Raw genomic sequence first — 26,536 nt, 5'->3', positions numbered from 1 at the left:
GGGCACCAAGGAGAATATTCAGATTACAAAGCTATAATTTTCCTAATATAACTTTCCTGTACTATAATAATCTATTCTATTATAATATAGGCCGATTATCTTCTGGTTTAAATGGTGTATTTTACCTCTAGTCCAGTCTCATTCCAAACGTCGTAAATTGTTGTATCTGCACGAACCCAGTCTTTACTAAGAGTCATCCATACATCAATTGTCTTAAAATCATTTATTTACTAAACTAAGTAATTCACAGAAAGCATACAAACAGTAATTATCATCACAAATAATTGGTAGAGTAATGTGCCCTAGTGGGCTAAACAGGCATGGCTGGTGTCTTGTTAAAAAGGGTCATAAATGGTCAGCTGAGGAGGCACACAGAGTTCATTAATATTAACAATTGATATGCTAATCCTTTGCACATGAACGCTCACTCATTCGGGAACAATTGCAATCAATATATATTTATGCTCAGTGTGTCGTCAGGATCCTTGTTGGAGAGTCGTTCTGTTGGAGAGTTCTCTCTTTCTCTCTCGGTTAGAATGGATCTTTCAAAGCGACATTCATTAATGTCGTTATAGGGTGGATGTTTCGTTGGTCTTCGCGTTCAATGATGTAATTTACTTAGCTGCAGACTAATAATTAATATCAAAGACTTGTTCTTATTCTGTCAGTATCGATAGTCTAAAAGTTAACCACGTGGTATAGTTCACTTTCAGTAGAGGAATTGGATGGTCAAACCTATTGGCCAACTCGCAATGGAGTGGAGGCCTGGTCTGAAGAAAGTAAATCAGGGTGGGGTTTTATAGTGAACATAGAACAGGCTTGTCACATGACGCCTGGTCCTGTCTGTGTCCCTGGGGGCGTGCCGATGACTGATTTAATCTTTGAACATAAATACATTCTATCACATTAACATCAGTACACAGCATCTCAATGTATTACAAAATAGCTTTATCCTTATTAATACATTCTATACAACCATTTGGATGCAAGTCCCATAGCCGAGGCTATTATATAAACAGTTTTATGGTAATATGTCTATATTGTCTCTTCTGAGTATCACAAAATTGTACCAAGCGGACCAGTTCGTAGCTGGATTCTTCACCAATCTTCCATACCTTCTCCAGAACATAAATGTCGTTCGGTTCCCCAATTCTGTGAGTTGGAAGAATTTCCTGTGTCTCTCTATGAAACCCCTCTGTGTCTCAACTGGGCCATATGGCAAGAGATTCTCCTCTAGAATTTTACAACCCCTTCACACAGGGCCTGGGTGGGGGGAGGTAGGTTGGGGGATGGTGCAAGGGGGAGGGGGTCAACTGTCCTCCCTGTACTCAAAGAGGGCAACGTCATGACAGTAGTCACCTGGAATGCTTTTCAATTCACAAGTGTGCCTTCTTAAAAGTTAATTTTTTAGCTGCTTTTCTTCACTCTGCGGTCTGACTCATCCCAAACCATCTCAGTTGGGTTGAGGTCGGGGGATTGTGGAGGCCAGATCATCTGACGCAGCACACCATCGCTGTCCTTCTTGGTCAAATAGCCCTTACACAGCCTGGAGATTTGCTGGGTCATTGTCCTGTTGAAAAACTAATGATAGTCCCACTAAGCGCAAACCACATGGGATGGAGTATCGCTGCAGAATGCTGTGGTAGCCATGCTGGTTAAGTGTGCCTTGAATTCTAAATAAATAACAGACGATTTCACCAGCAAAGCACCATCCCACCTCCTCCTCCATGCTTTACGGTTGGAACCACACATGAGGAGATCATCTGTTCACCTACTCTTACGTCTCAAAGACACGGTGGTTGGAACCAAAAATATCCAATTTGGACTCCAGACCAAAGGACAGATTTCCACCAGTCTAATGTCCATTGCTCGTGTTTCTTGGCCCAAGCAAGTCTCTTCTTATTGGTGTCCTTTAGTAGTAGTTTCTTTGCAGCAATTCGACCATGAAGGCCTGATTCACGCAGTCTCCTCTGAACAGTTGATGTTGAGATGTGTCTGTTACTTGAACTCTGTGAAGCATTTATTTGGGCTGCAATTTCTGAGGCCGGTAACTCTAATGAACTTATCCTCTGCAGCTGAGGTAACTCTGGGTCTTCCATACCTGTGGTGGTCCTCATGAGAGCCAGTTTCATCATAGCGCTTGATGGTTTTTACGACTGCACTTGAAATTTTCCGTATTGACTGACCTTCATGTCTTAAAGTAATGATGGACTGTCGTTTCTCTTTGCTTATTTCAGCTGTTCTTGCCATAATATGGACTTAGTCTTTTACCAAGTAGGGCTATCTTCTGTATACCCCCGCTACCTTGTCAGAACACAACTGATTGGTTCAAACGCATTAAGAAGGAATGAACTTCCACAAATTCATTTTTAACAAGGCACACCTGTTAATTGAAATGCATTCCAAGTGACTACCTCATGAAGCTGGCTGAGAGAATGCCAAGAGTGTGTAAAGCTGTCATCAAGGCAAAAGGTGGCTATTTGAAGAATCTCAAATATAAAATATATTTTGATTTGTTTGACACTTTTTTGCTTACTACATGATTCCATATGTGTTATTTCATAGTTTTGATTTCTTCACTATTATTCTACAATGTAGAAAATAGTAAAAATAAAGAAAAACCCTTGAATGAGTAGGTGTTCTAAACTTTTGACCGGTAGTGTATGTGCCATTTTTGTGTTTAAGGATGGAGTAGGGGGTAAATGAGAGAAACACGTCTTCATGTGTGTGTGTGTGTGTGTGTGTGTGTGTGTGTGTGTGTGTGTGTGTGTGTGTGTGTGTGTGTGTGTGTGTGTGTGTGTGTGTGTGTGTGTGTGTGTGTGTGTGTGTGTGTGTGTGTGTGTGTCCATTACATTGTATTGGAGTCACAGTCTTGTTAGTTTCCCAGTATCTCTGTGTTTGTAGCCTGCTGTGTTGTGATCAGCGATGAGAAGCCATATCTCTGTGTTTCTAGCCTGCTGTGTTGTGATCAGCGATGAGAAGCCATATCTCTGTGTTTCTAGCCTGCTGTGTTGTGATCAGCGATGAGAAGCCATATCTCTGTGTTTGTTGCCTGCTGTGTTGTGATCAGCAATGAGAAGCCATATCTCTGTGTTTGTTGCCTGCTGTGTTGTGATCAGCGATGAGAAGCCATATCTCTGTTCTCTGTCCCAGTGACTTCTGGCCAACCGTAGTGGCAGGTCAAAGCTTCCTATCCTCAGACACTGTGAAGGGAGTTCTCCACCAGTCAAACTGAGAGACTGTGATGGGGTCTGCTGGTTGCTCTCTCTACATAAACACAGCCCTTATCCTGTGTTCGGATTATGCACTTAGAAGTGTGTGTGTGGAGAAATTGTGTGGGTGTGGGTGTGGGTGGGTGGGTGGGTGGGTGTGTGTGGGGATTAGATGACTCAGTGCTAACGTCCCAGGTGTCTAAAAGCTTGTTGCTGGTTCTGTTCTCTGTCTAGACACACACACACACACACACACACACACACACACACACACACACACACACACACACACACACACACACACACACACACACACACACACACACACACAAACTCAGATCTCCTCAACACTCCGTCCTCTTGCCTTGACAGGAAGGGATGTGGCTCCTCCCAGCATTCTTTGCAGGCTGATTCATTGTTTGCTTAAATCCCACAGTGACAAAGTATGGTGTGTGTCTGCACTTGCTGCACTAGCCAATCATCCTGCTCCGTTTAACAGCAAATAAGAGCATTGTCTCTCATTCTGAGGAGAGAATGAAGGAGAGATGAATGTAGGAGTGACAATATCCAGCTAGAAGGGTTGCAGTGTCCCCACACCTATTCTCTGTCTCTCACAAACATCTAGAATCACACACAAAAATACTCCACTTGCAAATAGACCAAATTATTATAAACCATTTATGTCTCTTAAAATATTTGGAGCTGAATAGTCACCTTTGGGCCACATGGCACTTTAGAGAAGTGGAATAAGGCTTGTTTAGAGCAGTGGAATAAGGCTTGTTTAGAGCAGTGGAATAAGGCTTGCTTAGAGCAGTGGAATAAGGCTTGCTTAGAGCAGTGGAATAAGGCTTGCTTAGAGCAGTGGAATAAGGCTTGCTTAGAGCAGTGGAATAAGGCTTGTTTAGAGCAGTGGAATAAGGCTTGTTTAGAGCAGTGGAATAAGGCTTGTTTAGAGCAGTGGAATAAGGCTTGCTTAGAGCAGTGGAATAAGGCTTGCTTAGAGCAGTGGAATAAGGCTTGCTTAGAGCAGTGGAATAAGGCTTGTTTAGAGCAGTGGAATAAGGCTTGTTTAGAGCAGTGGAATAAGGCTTATGTAGACCAGTGGAATAAGGCTTGTTTAGAGCAGTGGAATAAGGCTTGTTTAGAGCAGTGGAATAAGGCTTATGTAGACCAGTGGAATAAGGCTTGTTTAGAGCAGTGGAATAAGGCTTGTTTAGAGCAGTGGAATAAGGCTTGTTTAGAGCAGTGGAATAAGGCTTGTTTAGAGCAGTGGAATAAGGCTTATGTAGACCAGTGGAATAAGGCTTGTTTAGAGCAGTGGAATAAGGCTTGTTTAGAGCAGTGGAATAAGGCTTGTTTAGAGCAGTGGAATAAGGCTTGTTTAGAGCAGTGGAATAAGGCTTGTTTTTCAACAGCAGAGGAAAGCGAGACCTCAGATTTGCCAGGCTATATTTAAAAGACTATTCCTATGAAACAGCTGTACAATCCAGCTGCTTGTCATAATGTGGGTCTCATTGTATTAAGGTACACTAATTATAAGTTACATCAGAGACAGATATAAGGAACCATTGTATATAGATGTACAGGATATTTTAATGAAGACAATGTCATTGTTGTAGAGTGCTTTGCTTTTCCTCTGCTTATTGAATAGTGGTTATATGCCTTTAAATCTGTGGTGTTCCATTTCTGACTTCCCTGTATGCAATAATTCTTAATAATTGTCTCTGCCTGTATGTATCTGTGAGCATCAGGGAGCAAGCGTGGATTCCAGAAATTTCGATGTTGTTAGGGCTGGGATTCTTCTGTTGTTATGGCCGGGATTCTTCTGTTGTTAGGGCCGGGATTCTTCTGTTGTTAGGGCTGGGATTCTTCTGTTGTTAGGGCTGGGATTCTTCTGTTAGGGCCGGGATTCTTCTGTTGTTAGGGCTGGGATTCTTCTGTTGTTAGGGCTGGGATTCTTCTGTTGTTAGGGCTGGGATTCTTCTGTTAGGGCCGGGATTCTTCTGTTGTTAGGGCTGGGATTCTTCTGTTGTTAGGGCTGGGATTCTTCTGTTGTTAGGGCTGGGATTCTTCTGTTGTTAGGGCTGGGATTCTTCTGTTGTTAGGGCTGGGATTCTTCTGTTGTTAGGGCCGGGATTCTTCTGTTGTTAGGGCCGGGATTCTTCTGTTGTTAGGGCCGGGATTCTTCTGTTGTTAGGGCCGGGATTCTTCTGTTGTTAGGGATGGGATTCTTCTGTTGTTAGGGCTGGGATTCTTCTGTTGTTAGGGCTGGGATTCTTCTGTTGTTAGGGCCGGGATTCTTCTGTTGTTAGGGCTGGGATTCTTCTGTTGTTAGGGCCGGGATTCTTCTGTTGTTAGGGCCGGGATTCTTCTGTTGTTAGGGCCGGGATTCTTCTGTTGTTAGGGCTGGGATTCTTCTGTTGTTAGGGCCGGGATTCTTCTGTTGTTATGGCTGGGATTCTTCTCTCTCTCTCTCTCTCTCTCTCTCTCTTTCTCTTTCTCCCTCCCCCTCCTCCATCTCTCCCTCCCTCTCCCACCCACCCTCTCGCTCCCCCCCTCTCTCTCAATTCAATTAAATTCTCTCTCTCCCTCTCCCTCTGACCATCACTACGGACTTGTCATGCAGCAGGTTCTAGCGTTTCACTGACGCAGGTTCATGCTACAGTACGTGACTCACTTTGTCTGTCCCCTTCCCAGCTTCCACAGGCTGACGTTTCACTATTCAAAATGGCAGCCTGCTTTAGCCACTGTTTTGATTTAAAGTTTAAAGTTGTATTCATCGTATGTACAGGATACACATGGTTTACACCATCCAATGAAATGCTTACTTGCAGGTTCTCTCTCGTCAATGCAACAACAATAAGAGCTAATAAAAGAAAAGAATATGAACATAAAGTAAATAGCTCAGTAGAATAGAGGGCTGAAAGTTTCCTAGTACGGGGGTTGGCTGTCGTCACACACGACCTCCCTCGGCAAATGCCACAGCGGTAAATCCAAGGTGGGACGGATGGGGTCAGGTGGGGTGAGTGCAATGCGAACCCTCGGGGCCTGTTAACTACTCTGCGCCCCTCCCCTTGCCCCCCTGCCCTCTCACCCCCCCTGCATGCCAGTCACTGGCTAGTAGAGGTGCAGCTCTGTTTCAGAAGCCCCTTATCTGTGTCAGAATGCTTAGGAATGCCAGTTCAGCTCATGGAGATTTGTTCTTATGGTTAGTAGCATTGAATATGCTCGGTTTTGCTCAGTTTTAGAACTTATTTTCAGAACCTCTTTCAAAATAAGCTTGGCATAGTCTCCCTCCGAGTTTCTGACTCACTGTGTTTGCACTTTAGCCAGTTAGTCCATTAGTCCAGTCTAAGAACGGCATTGATGCTTCAGTATGGCCTCTCTTTTAACCTCTGTCAAAATGTTTACAGTCATAACTCCTGTTAGCTTGGTGGTGTTACCATTGCATAGAGTATCCCTTCTGCCTTGCATGCACCATTTAGCTTGAAAGAGTAAAAATGTTGAGGCTTTCAACCTTTTACATGTTAGTCGTTTAGCTGTGTCTCTGTTGTAATTCAGGTTAGCAGTGATAGGACTTAGCGACAGTGTTTTAACAAGCTAGCCAGTCATACAGCAGACTGCTGAGGCAGGCACCATGATTTGACCCAGTTGTTCACATTTCTGTGTCTCAAGTTTCAACAAGTCAGATGTCTGTGTAGACGTCTGCTTGTAACAGACACTGTCCATGAGGCATAAAGCACATGCGCACACGCACGCACGCACGCGCGCGCACACACACACACACACACACACACACACACACACACACACACACACACACACACACACACACACACACACACACACACACACACACACACACACTATACCGAGACATAACGGCTCCTGTTGTTGTTGTGATTGACTCAAACCTTACAAAAAAAGCACATTAAAAAAAATGATGTGAAAAGAACAGAGGGGGAAAAAAAAACACGTGAACAAATCACATGTGAGAAACAGATGTGTGACGTTTCACATGACTCAGACACGTGGTATCAGAACCCGGGTCTCACACGGAATGGGTTGAATATATTTATATGTACATATTCTTATTCATCCCTTTAGATTTGTGTGTATCAGGTAGTTGTTGTGTAATTGTTAGATTACTTGTTAGGTATTACTGCACTGTCAGAACTAGAAGCACAAGCATTTCGCTACACTCGCATTAACATCTGCTAACCATGTGTATGTGACCAATAACATCTGCTAACCATGTGTATGTGACCAATAACATTTGATTTCATTTCATTTGAAGCCAACATCTTGACCATTCGACCAAGTCACAGGCGGGGCTACATCATCATGTGACCATGAGCAATCATGACCGACTCATTTCCTCCATACTTTCCTGTGTTCATTTCCTCCGTACTTTCCTGTGTTCATTTCCTCCATACTTTCCTGTGTTCATTTCCTCGTACTTTCCTGTGTTCATTTCCTCCGTACTTTCCTGTGTTCATTTCCTCTGTACTTTCCTGTGTTCATTTCCTCCGTACTTTCCTGTGTTCATTTCCTCCGTACTTTCCTGTGTTCATTTCCTCCGTACTTTCCTGTGTTCATTTCCTCCGTACTTTCCTGTGTTCATTTCCCCGTACTTTCCTGTGTTCATTTCCTCCGTACTTTCCTGTGTTCATTTCCTCCGTACATTTCCTCCGTACTTTCCTGTGTTCATTTCCTCCGTACTTTCCTGTGTTCATTTCCTCCGTACTTTCCTGTGTTCATTTCCTCCGTACTTTCCTGTGTTCATTTCCTCCGTACTTTCCTGTGTTCATTTCCTCCGTACTTTCCTGTGTTCATTTCCTCCGTACTTTCCTGTGTTCATTTCCTCCGTACTTTCCTGTGTTCATTTCCTCCATACTTTCCCATGTTCATTTTCACATTTTAAGGTCAACTGAGGCTGTCAAATGATTCAAATTCATAATTTGCTCAGAGCTGTAATTTAAGATTTTTACACAAAAATAATTAATAATTCCACATGTGGAAACATTGATATTGAAACATGTTAACACCACCTTTACACATGTGAGGAGAATAACACTATTTCACCACCACATGTGAACTTACAATTCCACATGTGGAGTTTTCTTACATGTGAAACTGCAAATAAGATTTTCACATGTGATTGATTTTCATATGTGATTGATTTTCACATGTGAACTTGCAATTCCACATGTGAAAGTGAGATTTTCTGTGAATTTCGCGTTTTTTCTTCTCATGTGAAAAGGGGGTGTTAACATGTGAACTATAAGTTTAATACATGTGAAAATATGGTTTCACATGTGAAATTTAAGCTCAACATGTGAAACTGCAAATTCGTCCTGCCTGTATCTGAGTGGGGTAACTTCTGAGCGTGCATCTCAATTGTCTAATGTGGTTTCCTCTCCTTATCTCATTTCCTTCATCTGCACTGACCAGAAAACACAGGATGAATGCAATATGGAGAACGTTCACAAAGGAACTCGCTTCCTTTCACCTGTCCAAGTGTTTCATGTCAGTGCCAATGAAGGGAAGGAGGAAAAAACAGCTAACCATGTTAGACTAATGGAGAGCTTGGAATTATAACGTGGAATTGTCTGCATTTCGGTCAAAATTGAGTTATGGACATATATTCTGTACTGTATTCTCTGCCTATATACAACTCTAAATACCCCCAATTCATGTTGTTAAGTTAAAAAGAATACGAGATTATAAAATAAATTTCTCACACCATTCAAACCATTGAGGGTTTGCAACTTTAACCTTTTACATCTAGAGGTTCCGCTAGCGGAACACCTGCTCCAATATCCAATGATAGGCGTGGCGCGAATTACAAATTCCTCAAAAATACAAAAACTTCAATTTTTCAAACATATTACTATTTTACAGCATTTTAAAGACAAGACTCTCCTTTATCTAACCACACTGTCCGATTTCAAAAAGGCTTTACAGCGAAAGCAAAACATCAGATTATGTCAGCAGAGTACCCAGCCAGAAATAATCAGACACCCATTTTTCAAGCTAGCATATAATGTCACAAAAAACAAAACCACAGCTAAATGCAGCACTAACCTTTGATGATCTTCATCAGATGACACTCCTAGGACATTATGTTATACAATACATGCATGTTTTGTTCAATCAAGTTCATATTTATATCAAAAACCAGCTTTTTACATTAGCATGTGACGTTCAGAACTAGCATACCCCCCGCAAACTTCCGGTGAATTTACTAAAAATGTACTAAATTACTCACGATAAACGTTCACAAAAAGCATAACAATTATTTTAAGAATTATAGATACAGAACTCCTTTGTGCAATTGAGGTGTCCGATTTTAAAATTGCTTTTCGGTGAAAGCACATTTTGCAATATTCTGAGTAGATAGCCCAGCCATCACGGCTAGCTATTTTGACACCCACCAAGTTTAGCCCTGACCAAACTCCGATTTACTATTAGAAAAGTTTGATTACCTTTGGTGTTCTTCGTCAGAATGCACTCCCAGGACTTCTACTTCAATTACAAATGTTGGTTTGGTTCAAAATAATCCATAGTTATATCCAAATAGCGGCGTTTTGTTCGTGCGTTCAAGACACTATCCAAGGGTGACGAAGGGTCACGTGCATGACGCATTTCGTGACAAAAAAAATTGAAATATTCCATTACCGTACTTCGAAGCATGTCAACCTCTGTTTAAAATCAATTTTTATGCAATTTTTCTCGTAAAAAAGCGATAATATTCCGACCGGGAGTGGTGGTTTTCGTTCAAAGACGAAAGAGTCGACTCGTGCACGAGCCTCAGTCTCATAGTACTCTGACCGGCCACTATCCAAACGCGCTACTGTTTTTCAGCCAGAGCCTGCAAAGCCACGATTCAGCTTTTTGCCGCCTTCTGAGAGCCCATGGGAGCCGTAGGAAGTGTCACGTAACAGCAGAGATCCCCTGTATTGGATAGAGATAATCAAGCAGGCCAAGAAATGGTCAGACAGGGTACTTCCTGTACAGAATCTTCTCAGGTTTTGGCCTGCCAAATTAGTTCTGTTATACTCACAGACACCATTCAAACAGTTTTAGAAACTTTGGAGTGTTTTCTATCCAAAGCTAATAATTATATGCATATTCTAGTTTCTGGGCAGGAGTAATAATCAGATTAAATCGGGTACGTTTTTTATCCGGCCGTGAAAATACTGCCCCCTAGCCATAACAGGTTTTAAAGCCAACCATCTCAGATAGAACGTTTAGAATTCTAAGGTCCCGTATTGAGATGCAGCCAGGTGGCAGGCCAGACAGACACAGCCCATGGAATATCCTGTAAATAAATACATATATGTAAATAAATATCAATGTAAAGAACAGGCCTATGTGTGTCTGGCACCTGTTACATGATCATGACTCCTGTGTGTGTGTGCCTGTGTGTGTGCGTGTGTCACACTTGAAGTATCCTGACCCCAGTCCTCCAGGATTTCTGCTACTGCACCCTTCTTTCTTGGCACTGTGTATTGACAGCAGACCGCATAGACTGTCTCTCTTAGTTCATCAACTCTTGGCACGAGTGTTTTGACGTTTGACTTCATATTGTGACGCGATATCTCTATCATATGAATATAATATAAAGAATATCTAGTTAACAGAAGAAAATAAAGAGAAAATCAGGACAGAAGAAAAAGGATATCAAAGTGAAACAGTTCTCTAAAGACACAGGAGACAATAATACAAGAAACAACACTTCTGTAGCTTGTCAACTATGTGTCTGTCTATCCCTGTTCTCTCCTCTCTGCACAGGCCATACAAACGCTTCACACCGCGTGGCCGCTGCCACTCTAACCTGGTGGTCCCAGCGCGCACGACCCACGTGGAGTTCCAGGTCTCCGGCAGCCTCTGGAACTGCCAGTCTGCAGCCAACAAGGCTGAGTTCATCTCAGCCTATGCTACCCTCCAGTCCCTAGACTTCCTGGCGCTGACGGAAACATGGATTACCACAAATAACACTGCTACTCCTACTGCTCTCTCTTCGTCTACCCACGTGTTCTCGCATACCCCTAGAGCATCGAGCCAGCGGGGTGGTGGCACTGGAATCCTCATCTCTCCCAAGTGGACATTCTCTCTTTCTCCCCTGACCCATCTGTCTATCTCCTCATTTGAATTCCATGCTGTCACAGTTACCAGCCCTTTCAAGCTTAACATCCTTATCATTTATCGCCCTCCAGGTTCCCTTGGCGAGTTCATCAATGAGCTTGACGCCTTGATAAGTTCCTTTCCTGAGGATGGCTCACCTCTCACAGTTCTGGGTGACTTTAACCTCCCCACGTCTACCTTTGACTCATTCCTCTCTGCCTCCTTCTTTCCACTCCTCTCCTCTTTTGACCTCACCCTCTCACCTTCCCCCCCTACTCACAAGGCAGGCAATACGCTTGACCTCATCTTTACTAGATGCTGTTCTTCTACTAATCTCATTGCAACTCCCCTCCAAATCTCCGACCACTACCTTGTATCCTTTTCCCTCTTGCTCTCATCCAACACTTCTCACTCTGCCCCTACTCGGATGGTATTGCGCCGTCCCAACCTTCGCTCTCTCTCTCCCGCTACTCTCTCCTCTTCCATCCTATCATCTCTTCCCTCTGCTCAAACCTTCTCCAACCTATCTCCTGATTCTGCCTCCTCAACCCTCCTCTCCTCCCTTTCTGCATCCTTTGATTTTCTCTGTCCCCTATCCTCCAGTCCGGCTCGGTCCTCCCCTCCTGCTCCGTGGCTCGACGACTCATTGCGAGCTCACAGAACAAGGCTCCGGGCAGCCGAGCGGAAATGGAGGAAAACTCGCCTCCCTGCGGACCTGGCATCCTTTCACTCACTCCTCTCTACATTCTCCTCTTCTGTCTCTGCTGCTAAAGCCACTTTCTACCACTCTAAATTCCAAGCATCTGCCTCTAACCCTAGGAAGCTCTTTGCTACCTTCTCCTCCCTCCTGAATCCTCCTCCCCCTCCCCCCCCCCTCCTCCCTCTCTGCGGATGACTTCGTCAACCATTTTGAAAAGAAGGTTGACGATATCCGATCCTCGTTTGCTAAGTCAAACGACACCGCTGGTCCTGCTCACACTGCCCTACCCTGTGCTTTGACCTCTTTCTCCCCTCTCTCTCCAGATGAAATCTCGCGTCTTGTGACGGCCGGCCGCCCAACAACCTGCCCACTTGACCCTATCCCCTCCTCTCTTCTCCAGACCATTTCCGGAGACCTTCTCACCTCGCTCATCAACTCATCCTTGACCGCTGGCTACGTCCCTTCCGTCTTCAAGAGAGCGAGAGTTGCACCCCTTCTGAAAAAACCTACACTCGATCCCTCCGATGTCAACAACTACAGACCAGTATCCCTTCTTTCTTTTCTCTCCAAAACTCTTGAACGTGCCGTCCTTGGCCAGCTCTCCTGCTATCTCTCTCAGAATGACCTTCTTGATCCTAATCAGTCAGGTTTCAAGACTGGGCATTCAACTGAGACTGCTCTTCTCTGTGTCACGGAGGCTCTCCGCACTGCTAAAGCTAACTCTCTCTCCTCTGCTCTCATCCTTCTAGACCTATCTGCTGCCTTTGATACTGTGAACCATCAGATCCTCCTCTCCACCCTCTCCGAGTTGGGCATCTCCGGCGCTGCCCACGCTTGAATTGCGTCCTACCTGACAGGTCGCTCCTACCAGGTGGCGTGGCGAGAATCTGTCTCCGCACCATGCGCTCTCACCACTGGTGTCCCCCAGGGCTCTGTTCTAGGCCCTCTCCTATTCTCGCTATACACCAAGTCACTTGGCTCTGTCATATCCTCACATGGTCTCTCCTATCATTGCTATGCAGACGACACACAATTAATCTTCTCCTTTCCCCCTTCTGATAACCAGGCGGCGAATCGCATCTCTGCATGTCTGTCAGACATATCAGTGTGGATGACGGATCACCAGCTCAAGCTGAACCTCGGCAAGACGGAGCTGCTCTTCCTCCCGGGGAAGGACTGCCCGTTCCATGATCTCGCCATCACGGTTGACAACTCCCTTGTGTCCTCCTCCCAGAGTGCTAAGAACCATGGCGTGATCCTGGACAACACCCTGTCGTTCTCCACTAACATCAAGGCGGTGACCCGATCCTGTAGGTTCATGCTCTACAACATTCGCAGAGTACGACCCTGCCTCACACAGGAAGCGGCGCAGGTCCTAATCCAGGCACTTGTCATCTCCCGTCTGGATTACTGCAACTCGCTGTTGGCTGGGCTCCCTGCCTGTGCCATTAAACCCCTACAACTCATCCAGAACGCCGCAGCCCGTCTGGTGTTCAACCTTCCCAAGTTCTCTCACGTCACCCCGCTCCTCCGCTCTCTCCACTGGCTTCCAGTTGAAGCTCGCATCCGCTACAAGACCATGGTGATTGCCTACGGAGCTGTGAAGGGAACGGCACCTCCATACCTTCAGGCTCTGATCAGGCCCTACACCCAAACAAGGGCACTGCGTTCATCCACCACTGCGTTCATCCACCCAGTCAAAACTGTTCGCTGCTCTGGCACCCCAATGGTGGAACAAGCTCCCTCACGACGCCAGGACAGCGGAGTCAATCACCACCTTCCGGAGACACCTGAAACCCCACCTCTTTAAGGAATACCTAGGATAGGATAAAGTAATCCTTCTAACCCCCCCCCCCCCCCCGTTTAAAAGATTTAGATGCACTATTGTAAAGTGGTTGTTCCACTGGATATCATAAGGTGAATGCACCATTTTGTAAGTCGCTCTGGATAAGAGCGTCTGCTAAATGACTTAAATGTAATGTAAATGTAATATGAATGTGTTGTGTTTCTACCTCCAGATAACCTAGCTGGATATCTGGGTGGTGGTCCCACAGGGCCACAGAGACCCTCTTCTGAACTGAACACACACATGTATGCAGACACAGACAAACAGACACAGACACACAGACGCAGACAAACAGACACAGACACACAGACACACAGACGCACACACAGACACACAGATACAGACACACAGATACAGACACACAGACACACACAGACACACAGATACAGACACACAGACACACAGACACACAGACACACACAGACACACAGACACAGACACACAGACACACAAACACACAGATGCAGACACACAGACACAGACACACAGATACAGACACTCAGACACAGACACACAGATGCAGACACACAGACACAGGCTCAGACACAGACACACAGATGCAGACACACAGACACAGGCTCAGACACACAGACACACAGACACAGATACACAGACACACAGATGCAGACACACAGACACACAGACACAGACACACAGATGCAGACACACAGACACACAGATGCAGACACACAGACACACAGATGCAGACACACAGATGCAGACACACAGATGCAGACACACAGATGCAGACACACAGATTCAGACACACAGACACACAGATGCAGACACACAGATGCAGACACACAGATGCAGACACACAGATGCAGACACACAGACACAGGCTCAGACACACAGACACAGACACACAGACACAGACACACAGATGCAGACACACAGACACACAGACACAGGCTCAGACACACAGACACACAGATACAGACACACAGATGCAGACACACAGACACACAGACACAGACACACAGACACACAGACACAGATACACAGACACACAGACACACAGACACAGACACACAGACACACAGATACAGACACACAGACACAGACACAGACACACAGACACACAGGCTCAGACACACAGACACACAGGTGCAGACACACAGACACACAGATGCAGACACACAGACACAGACACAGACACACAGATGCAGACACAGACACACAGACACACAGATGCAGACACACAGACACACAGACACACAGATGCAGCCACACAGACACACAGACACAGACACACAGACACAGACACACAGACACACAGATGCAGACACACAGACACAGACACACAGACACACATTTTTCTCCCACGGGGCAGAGCAGAAAAGGAGAGCCCTTAACAATTAGTGTCAGGCTTAGTCCAGACCTAGGGTGAAGCAGGGTTAGGGGCGTGCAGCTATAAACAGCTCCACACACACACACACACACACACACACACACACACACACACACACACACACACACACACACACACCACACACACACACACACAAGCAGTTGTCAGCTGACTGTGTGTGTGTGTGTGTGTGTGTGTGTGTGTGTGTGTGTGTGTGTGTGTGTGTGTGTGTGTGTGTGTGTGTGTGTGTTTTTTCAGGACATGTCTCGGATGTTGACTTGTAGAGGGAACCATAACAAATCCGCAGGTCACCTCAGGACATGATCTCATACTGCAGATTATAAATGTTGTATAAATATGGAATGAAATGATATCATGGAATTATGGGTATCTATCTTCTGTCTGTTGTTGTCGTACATGTTTTACTGTCAAAGTAATGCCAGTGTTGTCTGAATCTGAGTCAACTTTCACCTAATTTACTCTCTTCCTGTCCCCTCCTCCTCAGGGCCGTTGTTCCAGGGAGAACTGTAAGTACCTCCACCCTCCTGGTCACCTGAAGACCCAGCTGGAGATCAACGGCAGGAACAATCTGATCCAACAGAAGAACATGGCCATGTTGGCCCAGCAGATGCAGCTGGCCAACGCCATGATGCCCGGCACACAGCTTCAGCCTATGGTGAGACAACACACACACACACTCATGTACAGTACATGTATGTCTTACACACACACACACACACACGCAAACACACAAACACACACACACACTCACAAACACACACACACACATGTATGCACACATACACGTGAGTGTAATAGAATGGAAGTGAACTGTGAGTGCATGCCAGGACCTGAAACCCCTCTTCATTTTCCTCAACTTTTACCAATCCAGGTGAATCTCTATGACCTGGTCCAAGACAGCAACAGGTTCAGCTTACATCAAGTAATTACCTGGCAGCACCACATTACAGGACAACAACACTTACAGTAGTCTGTGTCTTAAATGTCACCCTATTCCCTATATAGTGCAGTGCTTCTGAGCTTGCAGAGTCCTAAAGCAATGCATCACATAGGGAATATGGGGGTCAGTTTACTGTTGAACACAGTACATTTAATATTTGACCTACCAGGAAGTATAATTTCTCACCTTTGACCTTTGTCTCTCTCTGCCCCCGACAGCCTATGTTCCCCATGGCGCCAGGCCTGGCCACCAATGCCAGCGCTGCGGCTTTCAACCCGTACCTGGGTCCGGTGTCACCCGGCCTGATGCAGCCAGAGATCATGCCTAGCCCACAGGTCCTCATGGCAGGCCACCCCAACCATGGACAGGTCCCCAACGCTGCAGCCGCTGCCGCACAGAAACTCATGAGGACAGACCGACTGGAGGTGAGGGATACAGACGGACGGATGGACACGCAGACAGACACACACGCACACACACACATATACCCCGCTCCAGCAGCACAGAAACCCTGTACTGACCCAAGAACACAACATGCTGTGTTAACACAAAGCCTCTGCTGCCCTCTGCTGCCCTACAAATGCTGCCTTCTGCTGCCCTACAAATGCTGCCCTCTACTGCCCTACAAATGCTGCCCTCTGCTGCCCTACAAATGCTGCCCTCTACTGCCCTACAAATGCTGCCCTCTACTGCCCTACAAATGCTGCCCTCTACTGCCCTACAAATGCTGCCCTCTACTGCCCTACAAATGCTGCCCTCTACTGCCCTACAAATGCTGCCCTCTTCTGCCCTACAAATGCTGCCCTCTACTGCCCTACAAATGCTGCCCTCTACTGCCCTACAAATGCTGCCCTCTACTGCCCTACAAATGCTGCCCTCTACTGCCCTACAAATGCTGCCCTCTACTGCCCTACAAATGCTGCCCTCTGCTGCCCTACAAATGCTGCCCTCTGCTGCCCTACAAATGCCATGTCCAACACACCAATGACCCTGCTCAATGTCTGCTCAACATCTGCTCTCTGCATGTCTGTGTAACTGAGTTTGACACCCCTGGTTTATGGCATCTGATATGTCATGATTATGACGGTGTTATGAAGCCCTTGTGACAGAAGGTTAAAGTGGAACTGATCTGTTATGTTCATATCTCTCTCCCCTCACCAGGTGTGTCGTGAGTACCAGCGTGGTAACTGCTCCCGGGGGGAGAACGACTGTCGCTTCTCCCACCCCTCCGACAGCACCATGATAGACACCAACGACAACACGGTCACCGTGTGTATGGACTACATCAAGGGCCGCTGCTCCAGGGAGAAGTGCAAGTACTTCCACCCTCCAGCCCACCTGCAGGCCAAGATCAAGGCCGCCCAGCACCAGGTCAACCAGGCCACCGCCGCTGCAGCCATGGTGAGTAATCCGCCATCTTGGATCCTCTCGCTAACACACTCAGTAGGATGAAGCTGCCCCTAGACACGGGCCTTAGGATTGGGGAGGGTAAACTGATCCTAGATCTGTGTCTGCGGGTAACTTCTCTATTATACCATATGTCCCTTCTGGCTGGTGGCATTAACTGATAAAATAACAGAAGTTTACCTGGACTGACTGATTGTATCTGTAACTATGTCAGTGGACACGTCTTCCCCTGCACAGCTTCCTGTTGACATTCAATGTATTCAATGTGCTTATCTGACTGCAGTCTAAGTCTAATATAACAATGGTCCTTCCTCTCTAGTTGGACATCCACAGCTAAACTAGCACTGTTACACTTGTGTGTTGTTCTTAGTATTTGCCATGCTTTGTTTGTATGAGGAACAATAACAAGCGTTGTGGTGTATAATCATAGTAATGTGACAATGACTATGATACGTACAGTAAAAGAGTATATTGCTATTTTATAATTGAATGACCCTACTGGTCACACGTTAAACAAACTGTAGCTCATTTTGCTTAATAAAGGCCTCTTAAACCCTTTAAATATGTACATGTAAATCTAAGGCCTACATAGATTTATAATAATCTATAAGCAAATGTCACGCTATATAAAGGTGATATAACAGGTCTTTACATCTGATGTGGTATGAACCCAATATTACCCTTCATAAAATACAACATTTGCTCATAAATGCTTTGTGCCATTTATGTAGGCCTTATAAAGGGTTTATGAAGGCATCATAAGTTATAGTTTATTTAAAGTGTGACCATATCGCTCAATGCCCAGTGTTTTTGAAGTAATGACAGTGAACAGTCCATTTTGTTTGTGTTTCCATCTTTCACAGTATTTGACTTAGCTAGATCCTTATTGAACTGTACTGTACTTGTCAGCCGTAGTACTGTAGTGTCCACACACTGTGCATGTTCTAGTTCTGTAATCCCCTTGTATACTGCATTCCAATGATTTGTTTTTTTATTTGTTTTGTTTTTTCTCACCTACCCAAACTGCACTGCTGCCCCCATGATACACCTCTGCTTGCTGGTTTATGTTAATGCGCTTGAACCCCATTGGCCCATTGCCATCATGTGCTCGCTGCCTGCTAATTAAGACTCAGTCGGCTGTCAAATCACTGAAGCGACCCCTCGACGCAACCTTTGACCTGGTACTATGACCTTTCACCTTTTAGCTTGGCATGTGGCTTTGTTGTCGTAGTGCAATGTCTTAACCCAGATATAGCTACTTTAATTTGTTCTTGTTTGTTATCTTTCCTCCTGTTGCTATATGTGTCATTATTTCCTGTGATAAACTGATTGTGGCTTCCTTCCCGGCTTGGACTGAATTGACCATCTCCACCATGTTTGCGATTAAAAACCCACCTCCCAAACAAACATCAATTGGACATTTGGATATGGAAATCTGTACAAAGGGCCACAATCAATTCATCACCTATATCTTATGTGAAAAGCAGAAGAAGAGAGTTAGGGAGTGTAGCTTTTAACAGTAGAAGAAGAGAGTTAGGGAGTGTAGCTTTTAACAGTAGAAGAAGAGGGTTAGGGAGTGTAGCTTTTAACAGTAGAAGAAGAGAGTTAGGGAGTGTAGCTTTTAACAGTAGAAAAGAGAGTTAGGGAGTGTAGCTTTTAACAGTAGAAGAAGAGAGTTAGGGAGTGTAGCTTTTAACAGTAGAAGAAGAGGGTTAGGGAGTGTAGCTTTTAACAGTAGAAGAAGAGAGTTAGGGAGTGTAGCTTTTAACAGTAGAAGAAGAGGGTTAGGGAGTGTAGCTTTTAACAGTAGAAGAAGAGAGTTAGGGAGTGTAGCTTTTAACAGTAGAAAAGAGAGTTAGGGAGTGTAGCTTTTAACAGTAGAAGAAGAGAGTTAGGGAGTGTAGCTTTTAACAGTAGAAGAAGAGAGTTAGGGAGTGTAGCTTTTAACAGTACATTTAAATGGTGGCATGGCACAAGTTTATGTTCAATGTTCAATTGTAAGTAGTTGTATATATGTATGTTTGTACAGTATGTATGCATGTATGTGTTCCTAGTGCATGTCTAAATGAGTGGGATGGGATTAGAGTCATATAGTAGCGACCCCACCCTAGATAGTTAATAACAACGTCTCATAATACAGTTGATCATGGAGTTAGCAGTGCAGCCCCTCTCTCTCTCTCTCTCTCTCTCTCTCTCTCTCTCTCTCTCTCTCTCTCTCTCTCTCTCTCTCTCTCTCTCTCTCTCTCTCTCTCTCTCTCTCTCTCTCTCTCTCTCTCTCTCTCTCTCTCTCTCTGCTTCCTCTCTCTTCCTCCTTATAGCTGTGTTGTTATATTAATAGAGCAATGCTTGCTTTAGTTGCATTAAGTCAGCCCTAGGTGTATTTATACGGTATATCCTCCTTAATAAGCTTAGTAACTGATTATATGATGGATATGAATGCTTTATAGAGTTGCTATGTAGCCCCAGTTAGCACCATGCTCTTGCTTGTGAAGTGGTTGTGTAGACTGCTGCTTGCTTGCTGAGGATAATGTGTTACACACAGTTACACATTGTTGTTGTTGTGATGTTATTTTATCCTCTAACTTAACGACAATTATCTTTTTTGTTTTCTTTCCCGTTTTTACCTCCAACACACCCTCTCTCTCACACCTCTCCCACGCACCTCTCTCTCTCTCTCTCTCTCTCTCTCTCTCTCTCTCTTTCTCTCTCACACCTCCCCCACGCACCTCTCTCTCTCTCTCTCTCTCTTTCTCTCTCACACCTCCCCCACGCACCTCTCTCTCTCTCGCTCTTACACACACCTCCACCACGCACCTCTCTCACTCTCTCATGTCTGTCTCTCCTTCTCTTTATTTCTCTCTCTCTCTCTCTCTCTCTCTCTCTCTCTCTCTCTCATTCCCTCTTTCCCTCCCTCCCTCCGTTGGGTGTGGGCAGGGGATCCCCCACAGTGTCATGCCTCCCATGCCCAAGCGGGCAGCCCTGGAGAAGGCTAACGGGGCTTCTGCCATGTTCAACACTGGCATGCTCCAGTACCAACAGGCCCTAGCCAACATGCAGTTTCAGCAGCAGGCTGCCTTCCTCCCCTCAGGTATGGCTCCCATGGCGCCCACGCTGCTTTCATATGGTCTCTTTCATACATAGAACTAGAGCGAGTAGATCTGCCTGGACATTAAAGCTACACACTAAAAAACAATGGTTCTGTATAGTGCCAAATAAGGGTTCTTTGGCTCTATAAATAACCTTTCTCAATCTCAAAGATTCTACAAAGAACCTTTTGAAGAACAATGCAGGGTACAGGTTAGATCAGCTGGAATGATACTCACTCACAGTTGCACAAAAAAAGAGCTGTGAGCAAACCACTCCCCAAAGTATTCTAATGAGCCGCCTCCCCTACATTTTAATTATCACTAAAAGAACCATTTGAAGAGCTCAAAGAGTTATTAGAACCATCACCCTTCCCAAAGAACCCCTGAGGAACCCTCTTTTCTCAGTGTGTAGTTATAGCTCAGCCATACAGTTAGAATACAGATGGAGACAGTGTGAATGTGGTCTGGGGGGCTGTGTGTGAATGTGGTCTGGGGGGCTGTGTGTGAATGTGGTCTGGGGGCTGTGTGTGAATGTGGTCTGGGGGCTGTGTGTGAATGTGGTCTGGGGGCTGTGTGTGAATGTGGTCTGGGGCTGTGTGTGAATGTGGTCTGGGGGGCTGTGTGTGAATGTGATTTGGGGGGCTGTGTGTGAATGTGATCTGGGGGGCTGTGTGTGAATGTGTCCTGGAGGGCTGTGTGTGAATGTGATCTGGGGGCTGTGTGTGAATGTGGTCTGGGGGCTGTGTGTGAATGTGATCTGGGGGCTGTGTGTGAATGTGGTCTGGGGCTGTGTGTGAATGTGGTCTGGGGGCTGTGTGTGAATGTGGTCTGGGGGCTGTGTGTGAATGTGATCTGGGGGGCTGTGTGTTAATGTGGTCTGGGGGCTGTGTGTGAATGTGGTCTGGGGGGGCTGTGTGTGAATGTGGTCTGGGGGGCTGTGTGTGAATGTGATCTGGGGGGCTGTGTGTGAATGTGATCTGGGGGGTTGTGTGTGAATGTGATCTGGGGGGCTGTGTGTGAATGTGGACTGGGGGGGCTGTGTGTGAATGTGATCTGGGGGGCTGTGTGTGAATGTGATCTGGGGGGCTGTGTGTGAATGTGATCTGGGGGGCTGTGTGTGAATGTGATCTGGGGGGCTGTGTGTGAATGTGATCTGGGGGGCTGTGTGTGAATGTGGTCTGGGGGCTGTGTGTGAATGTGATCTGGGGGGCTGTGTGTGAATGTGATCTGGGGGGCTGTGTGTGAATGTGGTCTGGGGGGCTGTGTGTGAATGTGATTTGGGGGGCTGTGTGTGAATGTGATCTGGGGGGCTGTGTGTGAATGTGATCTGGGGGGCTGTGTGTGAATGTGATCTGGGGGGCTGTGTGTGAATGTGATCTGGGGGGCTGTGTGTGAATGTGATCTGGGGGCTGTGTGTGAATGTGGTCTGGGGGCTGTGTGTGAATGTGGTCTGGGGGGCTGTGTGTGAATGTGGTCTGGGGGGCTGTGTGTGAATGTGATTGGATGGAGACGGCATAGGGAAGTTTGGATTGTTCTTTCTGACCCAATGCTTCTGTTTGGCAACATACTGAATGTCCTGCTTCCATATTAATACTGCATGTCCTGCTTCCATATTAATACTGCATGTCCTGCTTCCATATTAATACTGCATGTCCTGCTTCCATATTAAACTACATGTCCTGCTTCCATATTAATACTGCATGTCCTGCTTCCATATTAATACTGCATGTCCTGCTTCCATATTAAACTACATGTCCTGCTTCCATATTAATACTATATGTCCTGCTTCCATATTAATACTGCATGTACTGCTTCCATATGAATACTACATGTCCTGCTTCCATATTAATACTATATGTCCTGCTTCCATATTACTACTGAATGTCCTGCTTCCATATGAATACTACATGTCCTGCTTCCATATGAATACTATATGTCCTGCTTCCATATTAATACTAAATGTCCTGCTTCCTTATGAATACTGCATGTCCTGCTTCCACATTAATACTGTATGTCCTGCTTCCATATGAATACTGCATGTCCTGCTTCCACATTAATACTGCATGTCCTGCTTCCATATGAATACTGCATGTCCTGCTTCCATATGAATACTATATGTCCTGCTTCCATATGAATGCTGCATGTCCTACTTCCATATGAATACTGCATGTCCTGCTTCCATATGAATACTGCATGTCCTACTTCCATATTAATACTATATGTCCTACTTCCATATTAATACTATATGTCCTGCTTCCATATGAAAACTGCATGTCCTACTTCCACATGAATACTGCATGTCCTGCTTCCATATGAATACTGCATGTCCTGCTTCCATATGAATACTATATGTCCTGCTTCCTTATGAATACTGCATGTCCTGCTTAGATATGAATACTGCATGTCCTGCTTCCATATGAATACTATATGTCCTGCTTCCTTATGAATACTGCATGTCCTGCTTAGATATGAATACTGCATGTCCTGCTTCCATATGAATACTGCATGTCCTGCTTCCATTTGAATACTGCATGTCCTGCTTCCATATTAATACTGCATGTCCTGCTTCCATATTAATACTATATGTCCTGCTTCCTTATGAATACTGCATGTCCTGCTTAGATATGAATACTGCATGTCCTGCTTCCATATGAATACTGCATGTCCTGCTTCCATATGAATACTGCATGTCCTACTTCCATATTAATACTACTGCTTCTGTTTGGCAACATCTTCTCTCTCTTGCTTCTTGAGCGTGTGTGTATGTGATGTGTCACTATTATGATTATCACTTTTACCAGGATTATTAATTGATTGTTTATTGCTACTACTATTATTATCACAGTTGATTGCAAATGAATATCCATGACACCTCAGACAAAAGTGCCTGATCTGATCAGTATACTCTCAACCTGATTCTCCTGATCACCTAGTTTGGTCTAGATTGGTCAGCACCAGGGTTGGGGTCAATTACATTTAAATTCCAGTCAATTCAGAAAGTAAATCCAACTCCACATTTTCCTCAGTATTTCCACTGCTGGCCACTGACTGTGTTACTGAATGCTGTCCAGTTCATTTATTCATGTTATTCTCCTGATCTCTTCCTTCACTCTAACGAATCTTGTGATGGGCTGTTTTGATTTCTCTCCCACCTTTTCCAATCCACTTCCTGTTGCACACTTCCTGTTGCACTGCATGATGGGCATTTGAGCAGGCTCAATATTCTGCATGACCCCCACCACCGGTGTTGGTAGGTTCCAGCATTCCTTCTTCACCAATTAGCTTTCAGCCTCGCCAGTGACTCGCACGCCATCAAAATCTAACTAACCATCACACAGCTAAAAGGTGGCACCTTAGCTTTCTGAAGCCAACCCAGATATTTTTCTAGCATTACTCCCAATCTGTTTGTGCTGTTTAGTCAATGATTATTGATTAGTCAAGACAGCACAAACAGATCTTGGATCTGGCTAATAGTTTAATCAATAATAATGAATCAGTAATCATTAGTATGATCATATCAACATGTAGTTGGATCTGCCTTTGCTTTGATACATTTGAGCCCTATATATAGCCTTTGACTTCATCAATTCTCAAATCATCTCATCATGGGTGTTGGTGACTTGGGAGTCACAGGGTTGGTTGTGGCATATAACTGACTCATTTGCACATTTCATTTGTCAATGATACTGTATTTAGTCATATCTATAAATGTAAATACTGGAGATAAGTTGTATTCTGTTTTGGGTGTACTACCAAACATGTTACTGTAAATCCACCTTGGACCCTAAAGCTGTGATTGCTTGACCCTTGACCCTTCTCTGGCCTCTCTGTTGACAACATCATCTTTTGGCTGGTATAACCTCAATATGCCAACCACAAATGTACCACACTGAATCCCCTATACCCTTTACACCCATGGCTGCATTCCAATCAGATAACTCACTCCCTTCTCTTCTCCCTCATGTCCTTTTCCTCTTCAGATCAGATTGATTAGAAAGGACTGGAAGTGTTCAGGCAATATAGTAACTGCCTTCCCTAACCTTCTTGTTGTCTGCTTCCTATTGCTTACATCTATCCAATCCCCTCAGAGAGAAAGGGAGTGAGTTATTGAATTGGAATGCCCCACCACCCCCTCCTCACCACCTGTCCTTCACATTTGCCTGGTGGCCAATTGGCCACACTCCACTCCTCTGTGTGTTGTTGCTTATATGATTTTCCCTTCTGACAAAAGTACCCATGATGCACGGTGGTACGCCAGCATCTGCAGCCACCACATCTGCCACAAGCGTTCCCTTCGCAACCACCTCAGGCAATCAGGTTTGCTCCTCTACTGCCTCTCTCTCTCTCTCTCTCTCTCTCTCTCTCTCTCTCTCTCTCTCTCTCTCTCTCGCTCTCTCTCGTGCTCTCTCTCTCTCTCGCTCTCTCTCGTGCGCTCTCTCTCTCTCTCGCGCTCTCTCTCTCTCTCGCGCGCTCTCTCTCGCTCTCTCTCTCTTTTCTCTCTCTTCTCTCTCTCTCTCTCTCTTTTCTCTCTCTCTCTCTCTCTCTCTCTCTCTCTCTCTCTCAGGGGATGGGTTTCCCTCTTGTTGACTTACACTGGTTGTTTCCAGTACTTAACATTATTAGATGGACCTTTATAGTGTTGGTTGTTAGAACAGTACATATGTGATGTTAATGGTCAACTTTTAATGTACTTGATAAATACAAGTTAAAGATGTTATTAACTTGTCATTCTGGGGAGACATTTACTGTTTGTCGTTATGTCTGACATCATTTTAACCTCGATGTTTGTCCTTTCTCATTTTTGAGGACTCTTCCTTATCAAAGTTGACTACCAATGAGTACATGCAATTGGTATGTATGAAGAAGTTTTCCTTATTTTTGTAAAGTATTTTGTACAGCAGGTGCTGGAAGCAGTTGCTATCTGTGCCATTTGGTTCTTCTGTGGCTGCTTACGTAGGGCATCGCTTTGCCGCATGCAGTCAATGCTATTGCAGTGTCTGAGGATTCAACATTTTTCTGCTATTAACATTCCAAGGCCAAGTAGTTGAGTTGTAGAAGTACACAGTATGTGGGCAAATAGGACAAGGGAAGGAATACATAGTCAAAATAATATGTTTACCTATACTGAGAGTGCAACAAGCTGTAAAAGATAAAGAAATTAGATTCAACTTTTTTATCCCCAAAGAAAATTTGTTTATCCTTAACTACCTGCAGGTAATTTTTGTAGTGCCCAAACATATTTTTTTTTGCATGGGTAGCTACCTCACTACCGACTGACATTTAGTTTCCTTCCCCTCACACCTGCCCCGCCAACCCTTCCTTGATCAGGTGTCAGTGATCCTATAAAATGTTTGGTTTTATCTAGGTAACGTTGTAACCACATTGTGCCTTATCTTGCTATCTTCATCTCCTTTTGGGTAATGAACTCTGAGATTTGCTTAAAACTGCTGATCGGGGTCCGATGATGTGCATAAGATGTGTGATGTGTTTTTGATTTCTCTGCTCTGTCTCCATCCACAGATTCCAATCATTTCTGCCGATCATCTGAGTAACCACAAGTATCTGACTCAAATGTAGTCAAGAACAGTGAGTTTCTATTCATCTCTGTTTCTCTACAGTATGTTTACCTTCCAACCCCACCAAGAATATCTGAGTGCATTTGGCCAAATTATGGCAGAAGTTTTCTCCATGCTTATACATTTAAAGGGGCAATCTGCAATCGCTACATACAGTGCATTCGGAAAGTATTCAAACCCCTTGACTTTTTCCACATTTTGTTACGTACATTTTTTTTTTAAACGTAAGTATTCAGACCCTTTACTCAGTAATTTGTTGAAGCACCT

At 44.9% G+C, this 26,536-nt stretch overlaps 1 protein-coding gene across 13 annotated transcripts in view; it reads left to right on the top strand.

Moving 5' to 3' along the window:
• Nucleotides 1–26,536, top strand: part of LOC106569640 (muscleblind-like protein 1) — a 117,580-nt gene that overhangs the window by 79,562 nt on the left and 11,482 nt on the right. For 6 of the 13 annotated variants that reach the window (XM_045694382.2, XM_082960993.1, XM_045694383.2 and 3 more), the window contains 10 exons: nt 15,745–15,915; nt 16,132–16,182; nt 16,419–16,625; nt 17,362–17,601; nt 18,735–18,788; nt 20,542–20,695; nt 23,908–23,943; nt 24,925–25,010; nt 25,500–25,544; nt 26,214–26,279. In XM_045694382.2, coding sequence (XP_045550338.1) covers nt 15,745–15,915; nt 16,132–16,182; nt 16,419–16,625; nt 17,362–17,601; nt 18,735–18,788; nt 20,542–20,695; nt 23,908–23,943; nt 24,925–25,010; nt 25,500–25,544; nt 26,214–26,270 — 1,101 coding nt within the window. In that variant the 3' untranslated portion in view covers nt 26,271–26,279. The remainder of the gene's footprint in view (nt 1–15,744; nt 15,916–16,131; nt 16,183–16,418; nt 16,626–17,361; nt 17,602–18,734; nt 18,789–20,541; nt 20,696–23,907; nt 23,944–24,924; nt 25,011–25,499; nt 25,545–26,213; nt 26,280–26,536) is intronic. The other 7 variants (XM_045694386.2, XM_045694387.2, XM_045694389.2 and 4 more) reach the window with 7 other exon arrangements.

Source organism: Salmo salar, chromosome 14, assembly GCF_965601325.2.
Source record: "Salmo salar chromosome 14, fSalSal1, whole genome shotgun sequence".
NCBI classification, from domain to species: Eukaryota; Metazoa; Chordata; class Actinopteri; order Salmoniformes; family Salmonidae; genus Salmo; species Salmo salar.
This window is presented reverse-complemented; position numbering and strand designations above follow the sequence as displayed.